A 22,966-nucleotide genomic window follows, 5' to 3' on the forward strand; every position below is an offset into this window, starting at 1 on the left:
TTTCCTCATTTATATATTGATACAATATTTGCATTTTTCCAGTCCTGTGGTACCTTTCCTTCTTTGAGTGAGTATTTAATCATATTGTATATTTTGTCCGTCAACTCCTCTTTGCATTCTTTCAGTATCCAATTTGCAATTCCATCCGGACCGTGTGATTTTCTGACATCAAGGTTTTTTATTTGGTCTTTGATTTCCTTCTGTGTTACAGTTATTTCCTTCATTGGGGGGGGATCTCTCTCTCTATTCCCACACAGTTCTGGAAACTTTCAATTGTGAATACCGATGTGAAACGATTGTTCATTTGTTTATATATACTACAACATACATTGAATGGTCCCCAGTACATAGATTTTCATCTTATCAACCACATTAACTTTTTCCATTTTAATTCCTTGCAAACATGATTGAGACTAACAGGAGATCAATGAAAGCATATTCAGATACTGATATGGAGTCAGGCTGAGAACTCAAACCTAGCTGATACATAACAAATGGACAGTGTCTTAACCATTTGTGCTATCAGGAGGGATAGTGCAGTTGGTTAATTCACTGTCTGTTTGTATTGGCTAGGTTTGATTCCTAGCCTGACAGTGTGTCAGTTTCTGAATATGCTTCTATTGAGTTCCTGTCGGGCTTGATCATGTTTGCAAGGAATATCGGAAAAGTTAATGTGGTTGATCAAATAAATATATATATATATATATATATATATATATATATATATATATATATATATATATATATATATATATATATATATATATATATATATGTACAGATTGTACATATATATTTTAAGAGTAGAATGAAAGTAAAAGGATTTGTGCTTGTATGGATGTGAATTAAGGCATAGATCATCACTTTCTGTCTTTGTAGTTATTGCACCATTGTGGTTATTATATTGAGCTACATAGTTTTCATTTCTGGCATATTAGTGAAGCACATCATTGATATGCTATTTTTCTCTGTATTATATGATTAGGCATAACATAAGTGATATTCATTTATAATTGATACTCTGAAAAATATTGTGAATATGTATTTATATATACTGAGTTATTATATGAATTTATAAGGTGTAAATTGTAGAGGTAGAAAGACTATGAATAAATGTTTCTCATATTTAATATATCTCTGTAGGTACCAGACCTCTCCAGCATGGGCAAAGTGCTTAGGACTCTTGATCTGTCAGTGAACAAACTGATCTCACTTCCACCTTCAGTTTGCTCTTTAACAAACCTAAGGCACCTCACACTCAATAATAACAAGATAAGTATGTGACCTTTTTTTCAATGATTCTTTTGTTTTAGTATATGTAGAACTTGGTCAGTATTTTCACATGTAAAACATGATTGGTTTATGCACATATTGATTATAACAGTTTTTTCCCAAAATAACCTAAAGATACATGAAAGTGATCTTGGTATGTTTTTGTGTTTAGTTTCCTTTGGGTGTGTACTAAGACCATGTATGGATATTGACTGCATAAATTTTATGCAGTCAATATTTTTGGGAATTTAACCCCTAGTATACAATGGCGCCAACATCAGTGTCATGAGGCACGAGTGGGGATACAAGGATGCTAGCATCAGTGACCTGATTATATTTATTTTGTAGTTGTAGCTGAGTGACCCCCGTATTCTGTGAACAGACTTGATTGCCTTTTCTGTGGTTATCAATATTCCGGGTGAAAGAAAATGAACATTATAGCTGTAGATTTATATTTTATAACACGTATATTGTGATGCATCATTGAATCATCATACATCAGGCAGCCCAACACTGCACGAGAGCATTTGACTCATATTGAAGAGATTAATGCCACTTTTGTGGACTATAGTCACACAGCTTTCTTTTATGATTGGTCACTAACCTGCACTTGAAGAAAAGTACTGAATGTGTAAAAGTTGTACTATACCTCTTGAGTTCCATCCATAAATCTCTCCTTTACCACCTCTCTGACTCCACCTTTTGAACACTTTATTGTCCCTTAGAATAGATGTACTAGCTGTCACTGATGAAATGCTATTATGTACTAAGAAATTAGATACTATATTATTTTATTTTGTAATGAAAATTGGTATGAATTTTAGTATTTAGTAAATAGTTGTATATAGACTTCAGTAGTGTGAAGAGGAAATGTTGCTGAGAAGCATGGGGGATTGCTAATGGGACAATTGATGAAAGAGTGCAGCGAAAAGTAATTCCTGTAGTTTTAACTAAAGTGGACTGATACGTGATACAATAGCAAGATATCTTATTGGGCCATAGCCCATGGTGTTGCCATGTTGGTTTAACAGGTATAAGGATGGGGGTGGTAAGGAAAATAAATACCAAAGTGATAGGCAGAGGTTTAGAATTGGTGGGTGAGACTTGAAAGACATGAGAAACAAACCAGTTGTTATTTGGAGATGACGCCATGTGTGTGGCTCAACAACCTTTTGAGTTTATTTCCTTATGTTTTGGACCAGAGTCCCTCTTCTTCAGAAGTAGCTATATGTCCCTGCTCCATTCCTCAGGTCCACAGTTGACCACATGTCACACTCCTGTGGAGAGGCCTGTGTGGTCATTATTGCAACAGTCTTTGCCTAACAAACAAATCCCTTTCTATTGCTGGTGACCTTATTGATGAATATATGCAATGTCTTCAGTGCTTTCTTATTTTTTTTTTTTGTACACTTTTTTTTTTATTATTGTCTGGTCCAAAACATAAGGGAATGAACTTAAGATGCTCACCTCTGCATTTCATTCTACCCCTACAAATGCACACTGTGGGGCTGCAGGTTTTCCCACCTATTGAAGCTTGAGTCAACAGTTGATTGATTGATATACATACATACAATGTGTTTATGTATGTATATATGATTATTATAGTTGACTATCCATGTAGTACTGAATTGGAATAATGTTCAAGTTTAATGCATGCTTTGTATCATGGTTCCCAGATTAATAGATTTATTAACATTGTAGATGTTATTGCTGCTCTTGACCGCTTCTGTAACAGTGGAACACACATTGAGACAATGCCTTTTTAGGTTGGTTGCCTGAAGAAATGGGATCTTTGACCAAGTTGGAATCCTTCTCCATCGCATCCAACCAGCTTGGTGGTTTGCCAGCTTCCATCTCCAAACTGAAGCATCTCAAGTCTGTCATTTTAAGGTACCAAAAAAAAATTACTTCTGCCTCAGATTGACTCTATGAAGGAACATGATTGGGTGGTTTCAGTAGGATGGAGGGGTTTATTTGTAGATTGGTGTGTTGTACGTGGAATGTTTCCAGTGAATGCCAAAGATGGCAGATGCAGTTATGAACCTCTCCTTGGCCAGTGTGGTTGCAGTGTAGAGGTTGCCTTCTGCCTAGAAGGTTAAGCTTGTGTTAATATAATCCTTTATCATGTTGTATAATAAAAAATAAAAAAAATCTGGCCATTGTCAAAAGATTCAGGCAGCCATAGGGTACCCCTCAGGTTAAAAGAATTCAAGGTTAACTTTACTCTTTCTGTATGAAATTGGCAGTTGCCAACAAATCTGTCGAAATAAACAAGTGAAGATTGATCCTTTATTAGTACGACATTCTGCTTATTACAGCTTTATCAAGTACTTAATCATGATATACATAATTGAGATTAATCTCGGTTATGTGCACCACAACTTTGTACTTGATAAAGTTGTAATGAGTAAAATGTCATGCTAATAAAGGCTCCTTCCTCGCATGCTGTTTATTTTGATTTTCTCTTTCTCTTTGTTTCCTGTGGCCTTGCATGTGGTTTTGTTTCTTGTAGAATTATGTATGCAAGCCTTGTTTGCATCTCACTATGTGCCACCACACTTATATCATGTGTTTTCTTCCTTCACTCTAGAAAAAAAAAAAGAGTTGTGTATATTTTTCATCAACTCGTATTTTCATAGATCCCTTGCCATTCTGCCAAGCTGTTAACCCCATCAGGTCAATGTCACACATTTTTTTTTATTTAATTCAGCATAATACCAGATTCTTGTCATTATCTGGGTTTGGGTTGCTATAAGGACCAATAATGACAGTAATGGCATTGGAAAACTACACATAGTGGTCCTGTGAGATGGACACTGAAAGGAATCAACCCTCTGCTTTTTGTTATCAAAGATCTCACCCATGTATAAGGATGCATTCCCAAGGGGCTACCATTCAGTGTCTAGACTGGGACCAAGATCTCTTTCTATCAGCTTGAACTATTGTTCTGCCACTTTTCTTTTTTATCACATTAAAAGAACTGGCTACTGGCAGCAGGTCCCCTCCTCTTTCATCTGCTAGCTTGTAAAATGGAAACTGACCCACACAAATGTAGCACAGACTATTACCAGTTTTTCTTCTTGGAGAAATCTGTTGCAATGTTTGAGGATTATTATTGACTGCTGTGGACTTGTGGATTTCCAGTTAGTGAAACTTGAAGTTTGTATGTATGTATGAAACTTGAAGTATTAAAAATTATCATCTACAGTAAAGAGATTGAAATGCTGCCTTATGTATTTTCTTTTAATTTACGGCAAACTACTTTAGGGCTTAAGATGGAGTAACTTGCCTTAGAAATTTTGTTAGAGATGCTTTTTCATGTTACATGTGAGTAAGGTTTTCTTGTCTATATTTCTCTAAACCACCATTTGATTATTAATAATGAAATGTATCTTCTTCGTTGACAGTGACAACAAATTGATAGAGTTTCCACTTTCTTTGTGTGGTTTGACTCATCTTGATGTTGTGGACCTTAGTAATAACCAAATTACCTTGATTCCTGAAGAAGCAAAGGAATTGCAGGCTGTTGAACTAAATATGAATCAAAATCAGGTAAGGATTTTCAAAGAAGTGTTTAATGTAGAGAAGGACAAGGAGGTCTTGTTAGATAATTTTCATGATCTTTAGTCACTTTCAGCCATTAACCTCAATAATTATAAGCTTCAACTTCAACATTCTCACCATGGATTACAGTTACTTTCCTTTGAACTTTATTATGACTTTGGTTTTGTTCCCATTCCTTTTCAAACCTATTTTGAGGTTTTTCTTGTTGGGATCGCTGAGCATATCTTGCAAGTATTCTGCTGTTTCTGAAAGGACTAGTAGTAGTAATGTTTGATATAAAGTGTTTAGAAGTATTGTAAGTGTTATGAGGATGGATAGAGTGAGAAATGTGGAGATGAAGTGGAGAGCAGGGGTGGAAAGAGAGCTGTCAGATAGGGTAGCTTAAAGAGTGTTGAGATGGTTTGGGGAAATGGAAAGAACAAGTTAAAGGAGACTGGCAAAGGGTGTAGAAAGTAAAAGTGGATGGAGGTGAACTTGAGATTATGACCAAGAACAAGGTGGATGAACAGGGTGAGAGGGGCATTGGATACAGGAGGAACACCTGTCAAAGAAGGAAGAGTGAGTGCAAAAGGTAAGATTAAATGGAGAGTGGTTGTAAATAGATGAAAAAATAGAATAACCGGAAAGGATGTTCTTGTATACTTTTTTTTTATTATTATGACGAGAGGTGTCACCATATGATGAAGTGGTGGGGGTAAAACAGCTCAGGTTTTTGGGTCCTGCCATGGAGGCACTGCCTCATTCCACTGCATTAGCCACAAGTAGTGTGGCAGGGGACGGATGAAAATGGGAGGAACAATAAATGTGTTTTGAATGGGTGAAGAGTGGGTGCATACATTGATTCAGCCACCCCCATGTAAGGGGGAAAAGGCCTTTTGCTATTACGTATGTAAATTGCATTTCATAACCTCGATATTGTCAACACTATGTTTTAGAGCTTGAAATATTTTTTTCCCATTGAAATTGTTTCCTGTTTTCCTTTTATCTTAGCAAGGCTTGTTTCTTTGTAAAGACTAAGTTCTTTCTTTCAACTCTGAAAATTAATTTAATTGTGAAGCCTACCATAAAAAGTCATTACTTGTATTTATTATTTGGTTTCAGAGCTGAGAGAAATAAATTAGTCTTCAAAAAAAATAAGCCTTGCAAAAATAAAGTAGTAATTTCAGATGGAAATTAGAACTTAGGACTTTATGGACAAAGCATCATTCCTGTTCGTTTCCACGTGGCTCAGATCAAAAGCAGTGCAGTGAGATACTTTTTTTTTTATTGTATTGCAAGGGATCAGTGTAGGGATCCTCATGTAATAGTTCTGGAAAATTAGCAGCAAAGCTGCCCATTTTCAAACCTTGTGAACTTCCTCACTTCTATTAGGAGGTGCGGCTTTGAGGGTCTGGCACTAGTTACCAGACTGGGTCCAAGATCTCTTTTTTAGCAACTTCTTACAGTCCCACACTAATACAACACAGATGGATGGGGTAAAAGGGTCTTTGAGCAAAAGGAGTCTGTCTTTTGAACAAGGAAGGGCAGGACATAGGTGTGACATGAGAATAATTGTGTATGGACAATGATTTGACACAGCCCAAAGGAATTTTTCCACTTCTCCATTTTTTGCATAAGGGGATAAGGGAGGGTTGCTGTGTAAATGAAATAGCTGCCCCTGCTGTTGACAAACTGTATCTTGATGTGTTGCTTCTGACCTGAACAGTGGGAGGGAGACCAGGATGACCCTTCATCCACAAGGAGCTAAGCAGAGAGGGAAACAAATGAGTGATGGATGGGAGTGGAATGGCTAAGGGGGGGTGCATGTCTTGACTGGGTACCTCCCTTATAAGGGGGAAAAGGCCCTTAGTATATAGATAGATAGATGAAATATACAGAAAGGACCAATGATAGTTTACCTGCTAGTGGTGGTCCTGCAGGATGGACCATTTTCAAAACCAAACAACCCCCTCATCTGCATCTGGAGGTTCTTGATGGGTTGGTACATAGTTTCTGGTCTGGACTTGGTCCAAGATCTCTATCAAGTTTGGTTGTGTTGCCACTACCTTGCCAGTTAGAGAGAGCTGACAGTCACAAACTAGTCCCCTCCTGCTACTTTCCACCAGTGATGTAGAAACAGCCGCACATGGATACAGCACATCATACCCTATCTGATACTCACTATACTACCATCAATCTCTTAATTAAGAATCCTACTCCACTGGATCATTTCTTCTCTTTAGCTTTACAATAGAAAAGAGGTGACTGTCTTGTAATTGCATGAGGCTTTCCTCCTCCTACTCCTACTCCTTCCTCCTCCTCCTTTCCTCCTCCTCCTCCTCCTCCTCCTCCTCCTCCTCCTCCTCCTCCTCCTCCTCCTCCTCCTCCTCCTCCTCCTTTCCTCCTCCTCCTCCTCCTCCTCCTCCTCCTCCTCCTCCTCCTCCTCCTCCTCCTCCTCCTCCTCCTCCTCCTCCTCCTCCTCCTCCTCCTCCTCCTCCTCCTCCTCCTCCAGACTTTTAATCCCATGATAGCCCAGCTGATGTCCTTCAATTCTTCCATGAAACACTCCTGTTTATGGTATTCTGTGACGCTTCTCATATTGTATGTTGGTCCTCATGTTCTTCATGTTCTTTAATTCATAGATTTGAATCTACTTAGTGCTTACTCAAATTTGGTATCACACTACCCACAAGCACATGAGACAGGATGTTTGGGATTTTAGTTGACTATGATATCATAGGAATAGTCTCTGGATCACATCCAAGATCTCTTATGGAGGTCATGGGTCTTTTGCAAGAGAGACCAGGGGCAACAGATTCATTGATCTCCTTCTGTCAGCTTTGGCTATCTTTCCTCCACTTTTAAGAGCTGACAGTTGATAACTGCTCCCCTTTCCTCCCTCCTTCCTCCCTTGTAAGGGGAAAAAACCCTTGGTATATGTATGTATGTATGTATGTACCAATAGTGAACACAGAAACAGACCCATTTTAATGCTAGAATAGACAACAATCCATTTTTTTGGAATAAAGTGAAGGGGCAATGGAAGAATAACAGGACCAATGTAGTGTACATTAAGTTTCTATTTTGTTAAGTTTTTACTTTTTCCATACATTTTATAGATATACATTCTACCATCAGGTGTCTCAGTTGTCCTCTGAAATTGCATCCTGCCCTCGTCTGAAGACGCTACGTCTGGAGGAGAACTGCCTTTCCCTAAGTGCCATTCCCATGGAGATACTGACTTGTTCCCAGGTGTCTCTTCTTTGTGTTGACGGCAACCTTTTTAAGATGAAAGAGTTAGAGGACATGGCAGAATACAATCAGGTAAGTTGGAAGTGTTTTGTGAGATGAGGAGGATGGGATGAAGTTGAAGGAAGAGATGTGAATGGTGGGGTGAAGAGGTGAAGTGAGCATATGTGGATTGGTTGTAAGGTAGAACAGGGGAAGCATATAAGAGGTACAAAAGGAAGAGATGAGGAATAGCAAAATGTAAGGTGAGGGACTCAGAGGAGAGTGGGTGTGAAATGGGGTATGAGTTTGATAGATAATTTTGAAAAGAATTAGAAGATGTTTTGGAAGGAAAGGAAGAGAATAAAGAGGTTGAGTCAGAGAGGAAAAGGTAAAGGGTGCAGATGAACAGATGTTAATGGAAGTGAAGGCTGTAAGGGGATAATGGGTAGAGAATTTCAGAGAACTTGAATGTGGAGGAGATTAAGGAGGTATTGGATGTGGCAATGGAAGGAGCTAGGAGAGTGACTGTGATGGGAGAGGAGAATGGTGGGGCTATAGGAAAAGATGAGGTACAAAGAGCATTTAACCACTTCCATACCTTGACGCCTACGTAGGCGTCATGAGGAGCAAGTGGGTACGCGATGATGCCGACGTCAGCGTCTTGATTATATTTATTGTAGTCGTACCTACGTAACCTCCATTCTCTCTAAACTGGCTTCATCATATTTTCTATGGTTATCAAAATTCATGGGTGAAAGAGAACGAACGATTGAGCACTGACTTTATTTTTTATAATGCGATTATTATGATGCAACATTGCACGTCGGGCAGCTAATGCTGCCAGATGTGCGATGTGCCCCGGAGTGAAGAGGTTAAAATTATGTTTGTTGGTAAGGTACCTGAATTGGATAGGTGTCATATAGTGTCTGACAAAGGGAGGAATGGTTATAATGGAGTGGCTAGTTAGATTGTTTAGTGTGTGCTTAAGGGAGGGTTATGTGCTGGAAGACTGGATAAGTGCTTGTGTAGTTCCACTTTTTTATAAGGGAAGAGGACAAATGTGAATGTAGTAGTTTTAGAGAGAGAATTTTGTTGAGCATGGTAGGAAAAAGCATATGGGAGGGTGAGAGGATTAGGAGAGGAGGAGAATAATTGGTGAGGAACAATCTGGGTTTAGGAAAAGTTGAAGGTGCATGTATCAAATTATTTTGATAAGGCAGATGTGCAGGAAGGTTTTTGGCAAAAGGTAAAGATTTTATTTATTTTCATTTTATCATTATTATTATTATTATTATTATTATTATTATTATTATTATTATGATTTGATGATGAAATGATGATGATGATATGATGATGATGATGCTGAGGGAAAAAGTAAAGTGATGAGATGTGCAAGGGGATAGGATGGTAGCAATTTGGAAGTAAGTAATGAAGGAGAGAGGCTGGAGGAAGCTTTAGATACTTGGGTTCACATGTGGCAGGAAAGTGAGGATTGGAGGTGGAGATAGATTGTAGATTGAAAGGCAAGTAAGTGACTTGGGGGATTAAAAATTGTAATGAAAAATATACATTTGGGAATGGATGCTAAGAGGAGATTGTATGAAGGGGTGATTGTGCCTACAGCACTGTATGGGGGCAGAGACATGGAACATAAAAGAGGAAAAAGTTTAAATGTGTTTGAGATGAAATGTCTGAGAAGTATGGTAGGGGTTACAAGGTTGGATAGAGTGAGAAATGAGGTGAGGAGGAGAGCAGGGGTGGAAAAAGAGATGGGAGATAGGGTTGATGAAAGAGTATTGGGATGGTTTGGACACATGGAAAGAATGAGTGAAGAAAGATTAGTAAAAGAAGTGTGGAAGGCAGAGGTGGATGGAATGAACATGAGGGGATGACCAAGATGAGATAGATGGATGGGGTAAAAGGGGCGTAGAGCAAGAGGGTGATGCCTGTTGAGGAAGGAAGGGAGAAGGCAGAAGAGAGGGGTGAGTGGAGAATGGCTTTGTATGGATGATACTGCAATACATGGAAGGGAGTGAGTGGGAGATAGGGAGGGTTAGGGAATAGTTATGTGTGAATGATATTTTGATGCAGCCTGAAGGGATTTCTGACTGTCTTTAATGTTACTACATGAAGGTGATGGAGAGGGGGTGTCGCCAATTAAATGAAGTGGCTTTGCTATGTATGTGCTGTGTCCTGCTGCATTGCTTCTGACCTAGGGTTAATGGGTGAGATACAGGAATGACCCATCATCTAGGAGGAGCCAAGATGAGAGGGAGGGAGGTAGGGGTGGTGAATGGGGATGAAATGGGTGGGAGTGGAATTATGCCTTTTGACTTTGGCTGGCTTCCTTATGAGGGAGAAAAAGACATTGGCATATGTATGTGTCATCATCATCATCATCATCATCATCATCATCATCATCAATCATCAATCATCAATCATCATCATCAATCATCAATCATCAATCATCATCTATCAAGGGCAATCAAAAACTTATGAGTAGTAGAACTTGTGTTAGGGTTGGGAATGTTGAGAGTGAGTGGTTTGAAGTAAAGGTGGGGCTGCACCAAGGACGAGCTATGTCACCATGGCTGTTCAACGTGCACATGGATGGAGTGGTATGGGAAGTAAAAACAAGGGTGATGGACTGAAGACTGGAGTAAGAAAGAGTGGAGAGAAGTGAGAGGTGAGCTAGATGTTGTTTGCTGATTACACTGTGGTTGGGTCAGAGCAGGGTCTAACCCAGTTAATGATGGAGTTTGGCAAAGTATACTATAGGAGGAAGTTAAAAGTAAATGTGGGTAAAAGCAATATGATGAGATGTACAAGGGGTGATGGTGGTAGTAAGTTGAGAGAAAGTCTTAAAAGAGAGGTTAGAGGAAGTGGATAGTTTTAAGTATTTAGGGTTGTGTGTAGCAAGAAATTGAGGAATGTGGAAGGAGGAAGCAAGTAAATGTCTTGGAGGAATGGAAAGTACCATGAGAAATAGGTATCTGGGAATGGATGCAAAGAAGAGATTGTTTGAAGGGGTGACTGTGCTTACATCATATAAGGCAGAGACTTGGAATTTAAGGATGACAGAAAGGAGAAATTTAGATGTGTTTGAGATGAAGTATTTGAGAAGTATGGTAGTGTTATGAGGATGGATAAAGTGAGAAATGCAGAGGTGAAGAGGAGAGCAGGGGTAGAGAGCTGGCAGATAGGGCTGGTGAAAGAATACTGGGATGGTTTGGGCACATGTAAAAAATGAGTGAGGAGAGACGAACAAAAAAGAGTTTAGAAGACAGAGTTGGAAAGAGTGAACTTGAGGGGAAGACCGAGAGTAGATGGATAGATGGAGTGAAGGGGGCCTTGAGTAAAAGGGGAATGTCTGTTCAGCAGGGAAGAGAGAAGGCAAGAGGAAGGTGTAAGTGGAGAATGGCTATGAATGGACTACAAATTGATGCAGCCCAAAGGGATTTCTCCTTGTCTTCACTATTCAACCATTACCAAGAATGTCAAATTTTGATATATATTTATTTATTTTTAATTTTCCACTAATAACAGTTGTATTTGTTCCAGTACATGGAAAGGTTTACAGCTGTCAAAAAGAAGATGTATTAAGAAAGGAACTTAGAAGGTTTTTGAAGATATATTTATTCTTCTAAATTCATCTGAATTAAGTTAATGGACTTGGAACATGGGATCGAGACATCATTATTGCAGGACATTAGAAAAATCTGTAAGTGTTGGGTTACCAAATTAAGAATTATTGTCCTGTTGTATACTTATGGTCATAAAGAATCCAAAGAAATAGGACTGAAAAAAACAATTACCTGGAGATTGTACTTAGTGTATCAGGAGAACAGTCCATTGTGACTGTATGTTTGCTCTATCTCTGAACTTTGGTCCTGTTTTATTAAGTTTAGTTTAAAGTAGAAAATTGTAAGCCAGGAAGTTATTGATGTATGACTTTTGAGCCAAGAAATTTAGCATTTCCTGGTTAGAAAGGTATTTTGTATACATCCTTTTTATAAACTGCTACATACTCATGGTTCCTTTTCCAGGGTCTTATGAAATACATCGCCTTACCACATGATCTGTTTTTTGGATGTGTATTTGATGGCTTTTAGGATTAAGCATTTCTGATAAGTGTAAATCTTATATAAAGTTGGTATCATTGAAGTTTAGGACTTGAATTACATTTTCCCTCAATCTTGGTTCCCACAAAAATGGCAGCTCTTGATTAATCAGAAGATTGGGTAAAAGAATATTAATAATAATTGTTACCTTGAGCCTTATTGTTTGGAAACCTGCAGTCCCATAGGGGCTGGCAGTAGTTCTTGGGCCCTTCCAAAGATCTCTCTGGGAAGAAATGTTGGGCTCCTCTCTGTATGGTATTAGTGCAGGACAGTTTCTGTATCACCAACTTGTGGATGTAAAAAGAGGCTAGGAATGTGTCCCTATACATAGGACTTTGTTGCATGGAATTTGATGAACCATGCCCTTGGTTCAACTTTGTGGGTGGCAGGGGTCAAACTACCATCCCTTTGACCTTCACTACAAGTAATCCCTAACCCGCTCGGCCAGCGAGCTTCCAAGATGTTGATAAGTTTTGAAAATGGGGAGAGGAGATGAAAGGTATTGAAAAGTGTAGGATTTGATTTTCATATGTCAACAGTTATAGATGTTTGTATGAATTTTTACAAAGAGGATTATTTCTTGTCTTTGTAGTAGACTATTTTCTTCATCCTCTTTATCTTCTTTAACATCTTTTTTGTGTTAATTGCATGTATTCTGATTTTCTTGTAGTATGAATGTAGTGGATGTACTGTGTCTTGCTGCATTGCTTTGCCTCTGACCCATGCAGTGGGAGGGAGGAAGGGACGACCTGTCATCTACAAGGAGCTAAGATGAGAGGGTAGCAAGGGTGGTGGATGGGAGTGGGTGTGTGTTTTGACTGGCTACCCCCTGTATAAGAGGGCAGAAGCCCTTGGTATATACATACATACATATACCAAAGGCTTTTTCCCCCTACACAGGGGGTAGCCAAAAAGAAAAAAGCATAGAAACCTCTCCCACCCATTCCATTTCCCATATATTCCACTCCCCTCCACCCTCCTCCCTCCCTCTTATCTTGGCACCTCCTGGATGGCGGGTCATCCCTGCATCCTGTCCACTGCCCTGGGTATATAGATAGATAAAAGTAGTATGACAGAAATGGACCAGTTTCCCTTCATCTGTATCTGTGCTCTCTCTGCCTTACAAGGAGAAGGCAAATATTGTCTTATCCATACCTGCCAGCACTTCTTATGACACTCATACCAACATCACATACAACAGTCTAGGACAGTGTTTCTCAATCAGGGTTCCACGGAACCCTAAGGTTCTGCAAAAGGTTATTGTAATAATGTAATATAGACATCATCCTATCTAACCTATTATTATGATGAAAATAGAATGAAAAAGATATGGTATATGTGTGTGTGTGTGTGTGTGTGTGTTTTTTTTTTTTTTTTTTTTTTTTTTTTTTTTTTTTTTTTTTTTTTTTTTTTTTTTTTTTTTTTTTTTTTTTTTTTTTTTTTTTTTTTTTGTGCAGGGGTTCCTTGAGACATGCAATTTATTTTAAAGGTTACGCAAGGGTAAGAATGTTGAGAAACGCTGGTCTAGGATGTAACACTTCACCCCATACTATACAACACAGTGTGGAAGGTTGCATTGTACACAATTACACATGCCAGCAACACAACATATACTTGATAAGGGATTTGTGGGAAAATCCCATTCCAGCCTGGGCATTCCTCAGGGAGACCGGACTGCTTGGCCAGACAGTTTAGCGAATGACAACGGCAACAAGAACAACACTCGCACCCCTATAAACAAACTTCAGAAATACTTAACTGAATGTAAGCAGTACTTCAGAGGAAACTTGAACCGTGTCATTGGGAAACTGATTTTTCAGATATGCTGTTGACATGAAAGTTACTTTAGATATATTTTCAAGGAGGAACATTATTATCTTATTAATTATGGAACTCCGTTTTATATCATGTTGCATGATTTTGACCTCATACCGGATTTGTTAGTTTTCTTTGGTTTAAATACCTAAAATAGGTAATTATGGAACTCCGTTTTATATCATGTTACATGATTTTGACCTCGTAACAGATTTGTTAGTTTTCTTTGGTTTAGATACCTAAAATAGGTGCAGAGAATCCCCTTATATATGGAACTCTGATAAGTGAATATTTGAAGGTACAAAAAGAAAAGAATGATGACAATTTTCTCTATACGATAGGCATATGCTTCAAGGGTATGAAAAGAAGTATGAAAAAATGATGAAAATACTGTACAGAACCAAGTTTACTGCATGAGCAACCACAGAAGGTAAAGAGGGGGTGGGGGTCACTGATCAAATGACGTGGGCTTGCTATGGATGTGACATGCTGTGTCTTGCTACATTTCCTCTGACCCATGGCAGTGGGTGAGATGCAGGGATGACCCGTCATCCAGGAGGAGCCAAGAAAAGAGGGAGGAAGGGAGGGGTGGTGAATAGGAGTGAAATATGTGAGGATGAAATGGATGGGAGTGGATTTATGCCTTTGACGTTGGCTACCTCCCTTGTAAGGGGGAAAAAACCATCGATATATGTATGTATGTATGTACAAAAGTATTTAAAGATATAGATCTATGAACATCCTTACCTCCATCTCGAGGTGGTGACCTGAGGACCTGGGATGGAACTCCTCATTAAAACTGCATTTCCTCCATCTCTTCTCAAAATGAGAGCTGACATTTGGTGACTGCTCCCCTCCTACTATTGCTACTTTCTTTCTTTCTTTAATACAACAAAGGCAACAGCCCAATGTTTCTTCCCAGGGAGGGCCCAAGGACTCTTGCCAACCACTGTGGTACTGTGGGTCTCCAGTCACTGAAACCTGAGGCAACAGTTATTTTTATTATTATCATTATTATTCTCTGGTACACAATATCATTTCCTAGTAATAGCAGAATATTGATCATGTACAGGCCTCTTATATTCACCATAGTCTTTGTTTTGGATCATATGTTGCACTTGTAAAAAAGTTATGACTCTCTCAGATGAAAGCTCCATAACTTGTACGGTCTGATCTTTGAGCAATGCTGTGACTTTATACACACCCACACACATACATGTATGTGCATACACATAACCCCCCCCCCCCCCCACACACACACACAGTCTCCTTGTTCGAAGGAAATGGCATTTATTTGCAATGTTTTGATACTCTTCAAACCCAGGGTGGGGTCTGATCTGGGTACCACAGCATCAGCAGGCCAATATACTGTCCACTTCATCAGCAAGCTTAATATGTGCACACCTGAGTGTGCAATTCCATCCACTAGTCTACTTACCTACTAGCTACTGTCATTCACAGTTTGAAAATGTATGCCTGTTACATATCTATGCATTCCTTTACAGATAAGGGAAAAGACTTAGCAAAATAATGCAAACAGTTTTAGCTTAACAGAATTGTGATACCATAACCAACCCACATTAACCTATTTGACACGTACTCCCTGTATACATATCAGGCTCCAATAGGGTTTGAGAACTTGTGGCCAACTGATATATGTTTTAAACCTTGTATGGAGTTGGGCTTTGTTGTATACATACAATAGTCACTGGTATGCATTTTTATGATTTGTACTGTACAAACATAAAGATTCCAGACATAGCAGTACATTTTTGAAGTTTCTACAGCAGGTCTAATCCACATCAGTACTTGTATGTCATCAGTCAGTCCTATTGACTTGGGCTTTCATTTTACATTTGGGCTCCTGTAACTTCCATTTTTTCATATTTGCTTCGTAAACCAGTATATATAATCCCGATGAAAGTGGTATTGTTTGGGTTGGATTTAATATGCATCCTTGTGTTATTTATGCTTCTCTGTTGAGCAAGGAATGGAGAGTGTAGGGGCTAGAGGTGAATAGAGGATGGTTGTGTATGGATGATGTTTTTCACATGGCCTTAAGGGATTTTTCTCCGTCTAATCTATATTCCACATGAGGGGACAAAGAGGGAGGGTTGCTGTGTAAATGAAGTGGAATAAAAGAAAAACTGAGGACATGAAAAGAAACTCAAAAAGGATAGTTATAGAATAGATAAAAAAAAAAAAAAAAGTTTTCCACACAGAGTGGTGGATGTCTGGAACACATTGGATGAAACAGTAGTGTGTGAAAAAACCATACAAGAATTCAAGAACAAACTAGATGCTGAGAGATACAAAGATGGGCCACTATGAGCATAGCTCCCCCTCCCGTATAATACAACTAGGTAAATACAACTAGATAGGTAAATACACACACACATACACCAAGGGCTTTTTCTCTTACAAGGGAGTTAGCCAAGTCAAAAGGCAAGTACCCACTCCCACATATTTCACTCCCACCCATTCCACTCCCATCCACCACCCTTTCTTCCCTCTCATCTTTGTTCCTCATGGATGATGGGTCATCACCTATCCTGCCCACTGCCCTGGATCAGAAGCAATGCAGCAAGACACAACACATCCACAGCAAGGCCACTTCACTTAATTGCTGACCCCAGCTTCTCCCTGCTCTCGTGTAGAAAAAGAGAAAACTGGGAGAAATCCAGTTGGGCTGTGTTAAAATATCATTCATACATAACTACTCCCCACCCTCACCCTTCCTTGCATCACAGTATCATCTATACATGTCCATTCTCCAAGGCTCAGAACTTCATGCATAATGTCAGTAAGGGTAGATTGTTTTAAGTCCGTAAGCTTGTGAAATGGAGAACAGCAGAAATTTTGGAAGGAGATCAGGGAAGTGTTTTGATAGTCATATCAGGAAGGCACTGTCAAACTAATCTCTGTGGGATTTCTAAAGTATGGATATATAGTTAGGTGTTGTTCTTATAAATTGTTTGTATGTATTTATTAGTTTCTACTATCTATATCCTGTTCCAATAACTAAATCAAAGTATGTTCAGTTTATTGTTTTGTATTACCTGAAACCAAAGTCCTCCCCCCATAAAGCAACATAAGAGAATGATGGGCAGTTCTATGCAAGACCCTCAAAACCTACTTAGTACTCGCCTCACATCATGCAAGCACAGCCTTCCATGTATAATACAGAAACAACCCCAGCAGTATTTTACACAAACATTTACAATAGCTTGCTTCCAGAATTCCACTGTGTCCAAGTTAATATACAGACAGTTCACAAAACAAGCATTCCTGAACAGATTACCAAATCCTGTATGCCACCAAACCTCGAAGAGATCAGATTAACAGGTAAATCATTTCCCAGATGGACAAGAGAATCATTGGTGTGTCTTCATTCAGGTTGCTACCCTGCAAAAGAAAGAAAGAAAAAGTAAATAAATGTATTAATACAAAATCACTCTTGGAACAGACACCACTTACTCAAAATTTAGTCATCACATAGAAGACGCAGATCACTTGATATTACCTTCACTCACTCACTCACTCACTCACTCACTCACTCACTCACTCACTCACTCACTCACTCACTCACTCACTCACTCACTCACTCACTCCAGACTGCAACACAAAATGTCATCAATGAGTGAGGTATGGGCTAAACCAGGAGCCATGTTTGGTTTCCTTGGGGGTTATAGGTCTACAAGAGAGAACTGGGGCTGTGGATTGATTGGTTGATTTTCAAAGTGTCATTACTGCATGTGTAGGGCTCTTGAAATAGTTGGGCTCTGGCAAAGAGCTGCATAGAAAATAGACTTCACCAAACATACATGAAGTACACTTGAACTGATTAGTCTTTTGTCATAATGTTGTGATAAACATTACAAAATATTAATATGCTTTTACTATTGGGGTACTGTCTCCTTACATTTTTACACTCATTTGCTGATGTCCACAAATATACCAGGGTTTTATTGATGTCTACATGATCTTTCATGCTCATGTGAAAACAGTATATGTACTTTATATCATGGTCTTCTGCAGTACTCATCTTTTCACTAGCCTTATGCAATGGTCTGTAGTGTCTTCTTAGCTACAGTCATCATAATTCTTTATACTGATCTAGTATATCACAACTCCTTTGCTTTCTTTAGGCATCTGATAGATGTACTCCTTTATTTTGCTCTTAGCTACCAGTGGCACAGACAAATGGGAGATAGGCCTCTGAATATGAAAGAAATGTGAAATTCTGTGCAGGAAGTCTTCTATACACATGCTTTTTAAGACTGCTTTTGGTTTGAAATGGATTTTCAAATTTATGCTTGGGGAGTCCATATTACTCCCATCATATTTCTGGCTGCATTTATGGTTGGTATACATCTAGGCAAAGAGATGACCCCATGAATACAGCTTCAATCCTGTATACTATAACTGGGTAAATACAACTACTTAAATACATGTAACAGAAGAAGCTTAAAGAAAAATGTAGTGCATTAGCTTTTGACATCTGTACTCGCTATTTAAAGCCTAAGCTGTGCCATTTACATTTGCCAACATTCATTCTGGTTCTTCAGAAAGAATAGTTAGGCCATTCTTATATCATCTTCTCAATTGGGTTTCTTGGCCCTGTAATACATAGATGTCCCTATTAAGCTGAATAGAATAATTTGACCAATTAATCTAATGTCCCAGGTCTCTGTTGTAGGGAAACTTGAACTGAGCCCAAATTTCGTGAAATAACATTGGGTCTTCTAAGGTGTAGTTAACCTTTTTTTCATACAAAAGGAATATTGGGAAAACTAATTTGCAAGCTTGGTTGTGTAATTATTCATGCTCCTTTTGATTACAAGGAGTAGTTGAGAGAAATTTTTGCAGTAAATGGTAACCACTGAAGTTTTGATGACAATATTTTTTATTGACCCAGTCCTGTGGGGTTTGACAAAGTTGATCATATTGTGTACAAAATAGAAAAAATTCAGAACCAACAATGTAATATTTACTATGAACGCTGTACTATAGACCAAGTAACTGCTCAGGTTAGTAAAGTGATTAAGGAATAGATAGGGTAGTGCTGACCAGAGCCCTTACATGTCTAAGTGCAGCCCCAGGGGCAAAGTTCTCAGTGATGCCATCCCCCCCAATCACCACTTCCCATCTCCACCATCCCTTACTGCCTATTACAGCTATTGGCTTGCGAAATAGTAATAATAAAAAACAAAAAACAAAACAATTTTTTTTATTTAATGTCCCTATTGCAGAAAGGATAAGGGAAAAAATATTTCATATTCTGTTGATTTTAACGCGAAATTCGTATATTGCAGTAATATATTCAGGGCTTCTGTGACCTTTATTTTCATTATGATTATTTTGTCAGTGTTTTTGGTGGCATGTCCAGACTAGAATTGCCGCCCCCCCTAAATGTGCTGCCCCAGGGCATATGCACTCCCCTGCCCTCCCCCATGTGAGGTCCCTGGTGCTGACTTAATCTTGGTTTATATAGTTATTATTCCAATAGATCTGTTACATAAATTAAGTTTGTTATTCTTTGGCTATTAAAACTATGTAGACCGTATGAATACATGCATAAGACCCAGAATGTGCAAATGATGCAAAGGTATGAAATTGTTTAACAGGAAGTACACTGTTTTACTGAGAATGGGTAAAACAAGGGCGTAAATGTAAACTGTAGAGCTGATTGGGTACATAAGTTAAATAAAGATTGCCAAATATAGCTGTAGACAAATGGAACTGTTGCACTGTAAATGCTGGCATTCAGTGTAAGAGAAATTCTAGCTAAAATAGATAAATATATTCTGAGAATGCATGCTGTATTTACTGTAAAGTACAACATGGTAAATATAGGTAGGTGGACATACACACGTATTTACATGTACACAAAATTGTGTATGAAACTTACGAGCTATTGACAAATATAAAAGTGTGATGAAAAAATCATAGAATGCATGATCTGTCCTAGGTTAGAATATAAGAACACCACACAAAGTAAAGGATATAAACAAAATCAAAAGACTGCAGAAAGTAACGACCAATTTGATTCCTAGCCTAGCAGGTATTATATATGAGATGTATTGGACATGGCATCTTTAAAAGAAGCAAGAGAAAGAAGTAAAGAGAATAGATAAAACTAACTTCTACTTTGGGATAAGAGGTCATTACAAGGTCATGGGAACAAATACAAAAAAAAAAAAATGCTTGGGGAAAAAAAATCATAAGTGATTCATGGAACAACCCAAAATGGGGGTGGGCAACACTTGGCATGCTTGCAATACCTGGCACACTAATGACCCTTTTCCGGCATAAGAAACCCAGAGCTCACCCTTAAAGAAAATAACTAATAATTCTCCAACTTCTTTTATATGACCATTGGTAACCACATGTTACACTGGGCAGTGGGTTTTGGACTCTAGGAGATGAAGGGAGGGGGCCCATACTCGTATGTAGGCATGTAATTTTACTTGATTGGCACACAAAAAATTGTATCAAAGATTTGGATGATTTTGAAACCAACACTTATGTTACCCACTCCTGGCCAAAAAGAAGACATAGTCCATTCTAAAACTACAAGCGAATTTAAAGCTAAGTTTGATTGATGGAGAAAGAGATGGGATCCAATAAACACAGCTTCTTCCCTGTACTGTACAATTAGATAAATAGTTAAATACACATTGAAGGATATCAAAAGCAGTTTTTTGGTACAGGTGCTTGTGCAAAAGTTGGGAGGATGAAATAGCTTAATCCAAATACTTTAACAAGTTTAAAGCTAGATTTAGCAGATGGATATATAGGACCCCATAAGGATAGGTCTTTTCCTACACTACCTTACAAATAGGTAAATATACATACACAATCTATCACCCTGGTTCTTTCTTGCAGGAGACAAGCAATCCCCAGGCAACTTGTCATGACCACCAGTTCTTAATTCATAAGTCACTTAGTGAAGAGATTTTGTGTTGCTGTTCAGAAAGAGGATGAGTTATCAACATGTTGAAAATTAAGGGCAGAAAAAATGTAGAGAGTACTGTATAGGTATAAAGGAAGTTAGTGTTCTGAAAGTGTGAGTGATTGCAAGGGTTCTTCTTGAGACCAGGTACTGGCTTTTCAAGACCACGCCTATGGATGGAGGTGAGGGTTTTCAAACTGCTGTGAACAGTGTGCTGGTGGATGATCCTTAAGGGATACTATACCTATGGGGCCCATCCTCCCTCTGGCATCCTGATGTAACCTCTTGAAAGTGCAGTTCTGCAACACCAACACAGATGTTATTAGATAAATGCCTTCAACTAGATTATTTGGATTGTGTCGGAGCTCAGCTTATGAACTTTATATTTTCTTAATTTGAGCAAAAATATATTTTGCTCAATATATTGACCTTGTAGGTTCCTTCCAGTTATGATTGGTGTACCCATTGACATTTCCAAATCCTATCTGCTTTACACCTTTTAAAGTTGAGTGTGTATAGATTTTATTTTTCTTCTGGCCAACTTATTTAAATGCTTTAATTGTAAACATTTGTATGAAAAGTTTGAATATAAATGGTTTAGGTGTTTTTCATAGTAGTAAATGTGACACTTTACCTTTTGAAATGGTCCATCGAATCCCCAGGAAACTATGTTTGAACATGTCAGATCATTGTCTGTTATTATGGTTAATGTGTATGTTTTGGTTCACCTACTTTTAAGTTACAGAATTTTATTGTTCAAATATGTGATGAATAAATATAGTTTAAACCAGTGAGGCTATATTTTATGTATCATTAATAATAATCTAAGTGTTTTAAGTTTACCAAGATAGCTAAGTTAATGTATAAAAGAATAAAGTTATGGTGGTAGCCAAGAATGGAGGACACAAAATTGATGTACAATCGAGGCATCTAGAATAGAAAGGGGTAAATTCCTAACCTTGGTATGGAAATATGGTTCTTAGAGTATTTGATATTAAGAAGCAAAATGGCTTACACATGATGCCAGCATATTCCCTTTTTCTATTCTCATACCTCAATTGTACGGGGAGAAAATGGAGAAGGTAGGAAGTTGTTGATATCGGAGAATTGATATACATGAAAGTAGAAGAGTGGAGGAAGTGACAAGACAGAGTGAAAGAAAGAGAAGGTAGGAAGTACCATGAGAATGGTGTTGAGTAATAAAAGAATGTCTGTGGAAATAATGTAAGAAGTACGAGGCAATAGATCTACTGACTGTTATGTATGGGAGGGTAGGAAAAGTTAAACCTACTGACAAAAAGATGTAAACTGCAAGATAGAATAACCAAAATTCACAAAAGAAATCACAAAGGATTTAGAAAAGTTTGATGTAACTCAAGTTCCCATCAATAGATAAACCTGCTGAAAGTTGTACAAACACTATACTGAAAGTAATACACATATCCTCAGAGGCTACAGGAAAAAATAGAGATAGCTTCCCAAATAAAGAGAAACAAAAATAAAAAAGAAGAAAAAAGGTATCAGAGCAAGAACAACAACTAAATGGCACCACAAGACGAGAAATAAGCAGGGTTATTAGATAAAAGGAGAATGGTTAAAAAAGATAATAATACCAGAAAATAAATCCACCCATTCATGAAGCAGTTAAAGCAGAAAAGAACAAAATACCATAATCATAACAACAATGTGATATAAACATGCATTTCTATAAAACGAGTTTTAAACATTTTATCCCAGAAAGGAGGAAAGTAAAAACAAAAAATAATAATAATAATAGAATAAATAAATAAAAAATAAATAAACATACTAAAGTTAGACACAGGCTACCTCTACACTTCTTTGGCAAAGATAGAAAAAAAATCTAGAATCTGAAAACCTTACATGACTGGACAAGATAGTCAAACTACCACCTAAAGCATCTGGGTCCTGTAGCCTTAAAGGCTTTAACATATCAACAGTAAATGGGGAAAAAAAGTAAATCCCCACATTGGCTGACTCCCAACTTCCCACTAACTGATATGTAGGATAT

The 22,966-nt window shown here is 38.1% G+C and overlaps 1 protein-coding gene across 2 annotated transcripts in view; it reads left to right on the top strand.

Moving 5' to 3' along the window:
* The window catches only part of LOC143024753 (leucine-rich repeat-containing protein 57-like), a 36,493-nt gene extending 14,765 nt beyond the window's left edge, over positions 1–21,728 (top strand). The window contains exons 2-7 of one of the 2 annotated variants that reach the window (XR_012966297.1): positions 1,144–1,276; positions 3,039–3,162; positions 4,680–4,824; positions 7,954–8,139; positions 11,608–11,767; positions 12,093–21,728. Coding sequence is in view for 1 of the 2 variants with exons in the window: in XM_076183872.1 (XP_076039987.1) it covers positions 1,144–1,276; positions 3,039–3,162; positions 4,680–4,824; positions 7,954–8,139; positions 11,608–11,649 (630 nt within the window). In the remaining variant the exon portion in view is untranslated. Of the gene's footprint in view, positions 1–1,143; positions 1,277–3,038; positions 3,163–4,679; positions 4,825–7,953; positions 8,140–11,607 lie in introns of both variants that reach the window. The other variant, XM_076183872.1, reaches the window with a different exon arrangement.
* Positions 21,729–22,966: the final 1,238 nt, after the last annotated feature.

This window comes from Oratosquilla oratoria, chromosome 1, assembly GCF_046742065.1.
Source record: "Oratosquilla oratoria isolate Oo_2021 chromosome 1, ASM4674206v1, whole genome shotgun sequence".
Lineage (NCBI taxonomy): Eukaryota > Metazoa > Arthropoda > Malacostraca > Stomatopoda > Squillidae > Oratosquilla > Oratosquilla oratoria.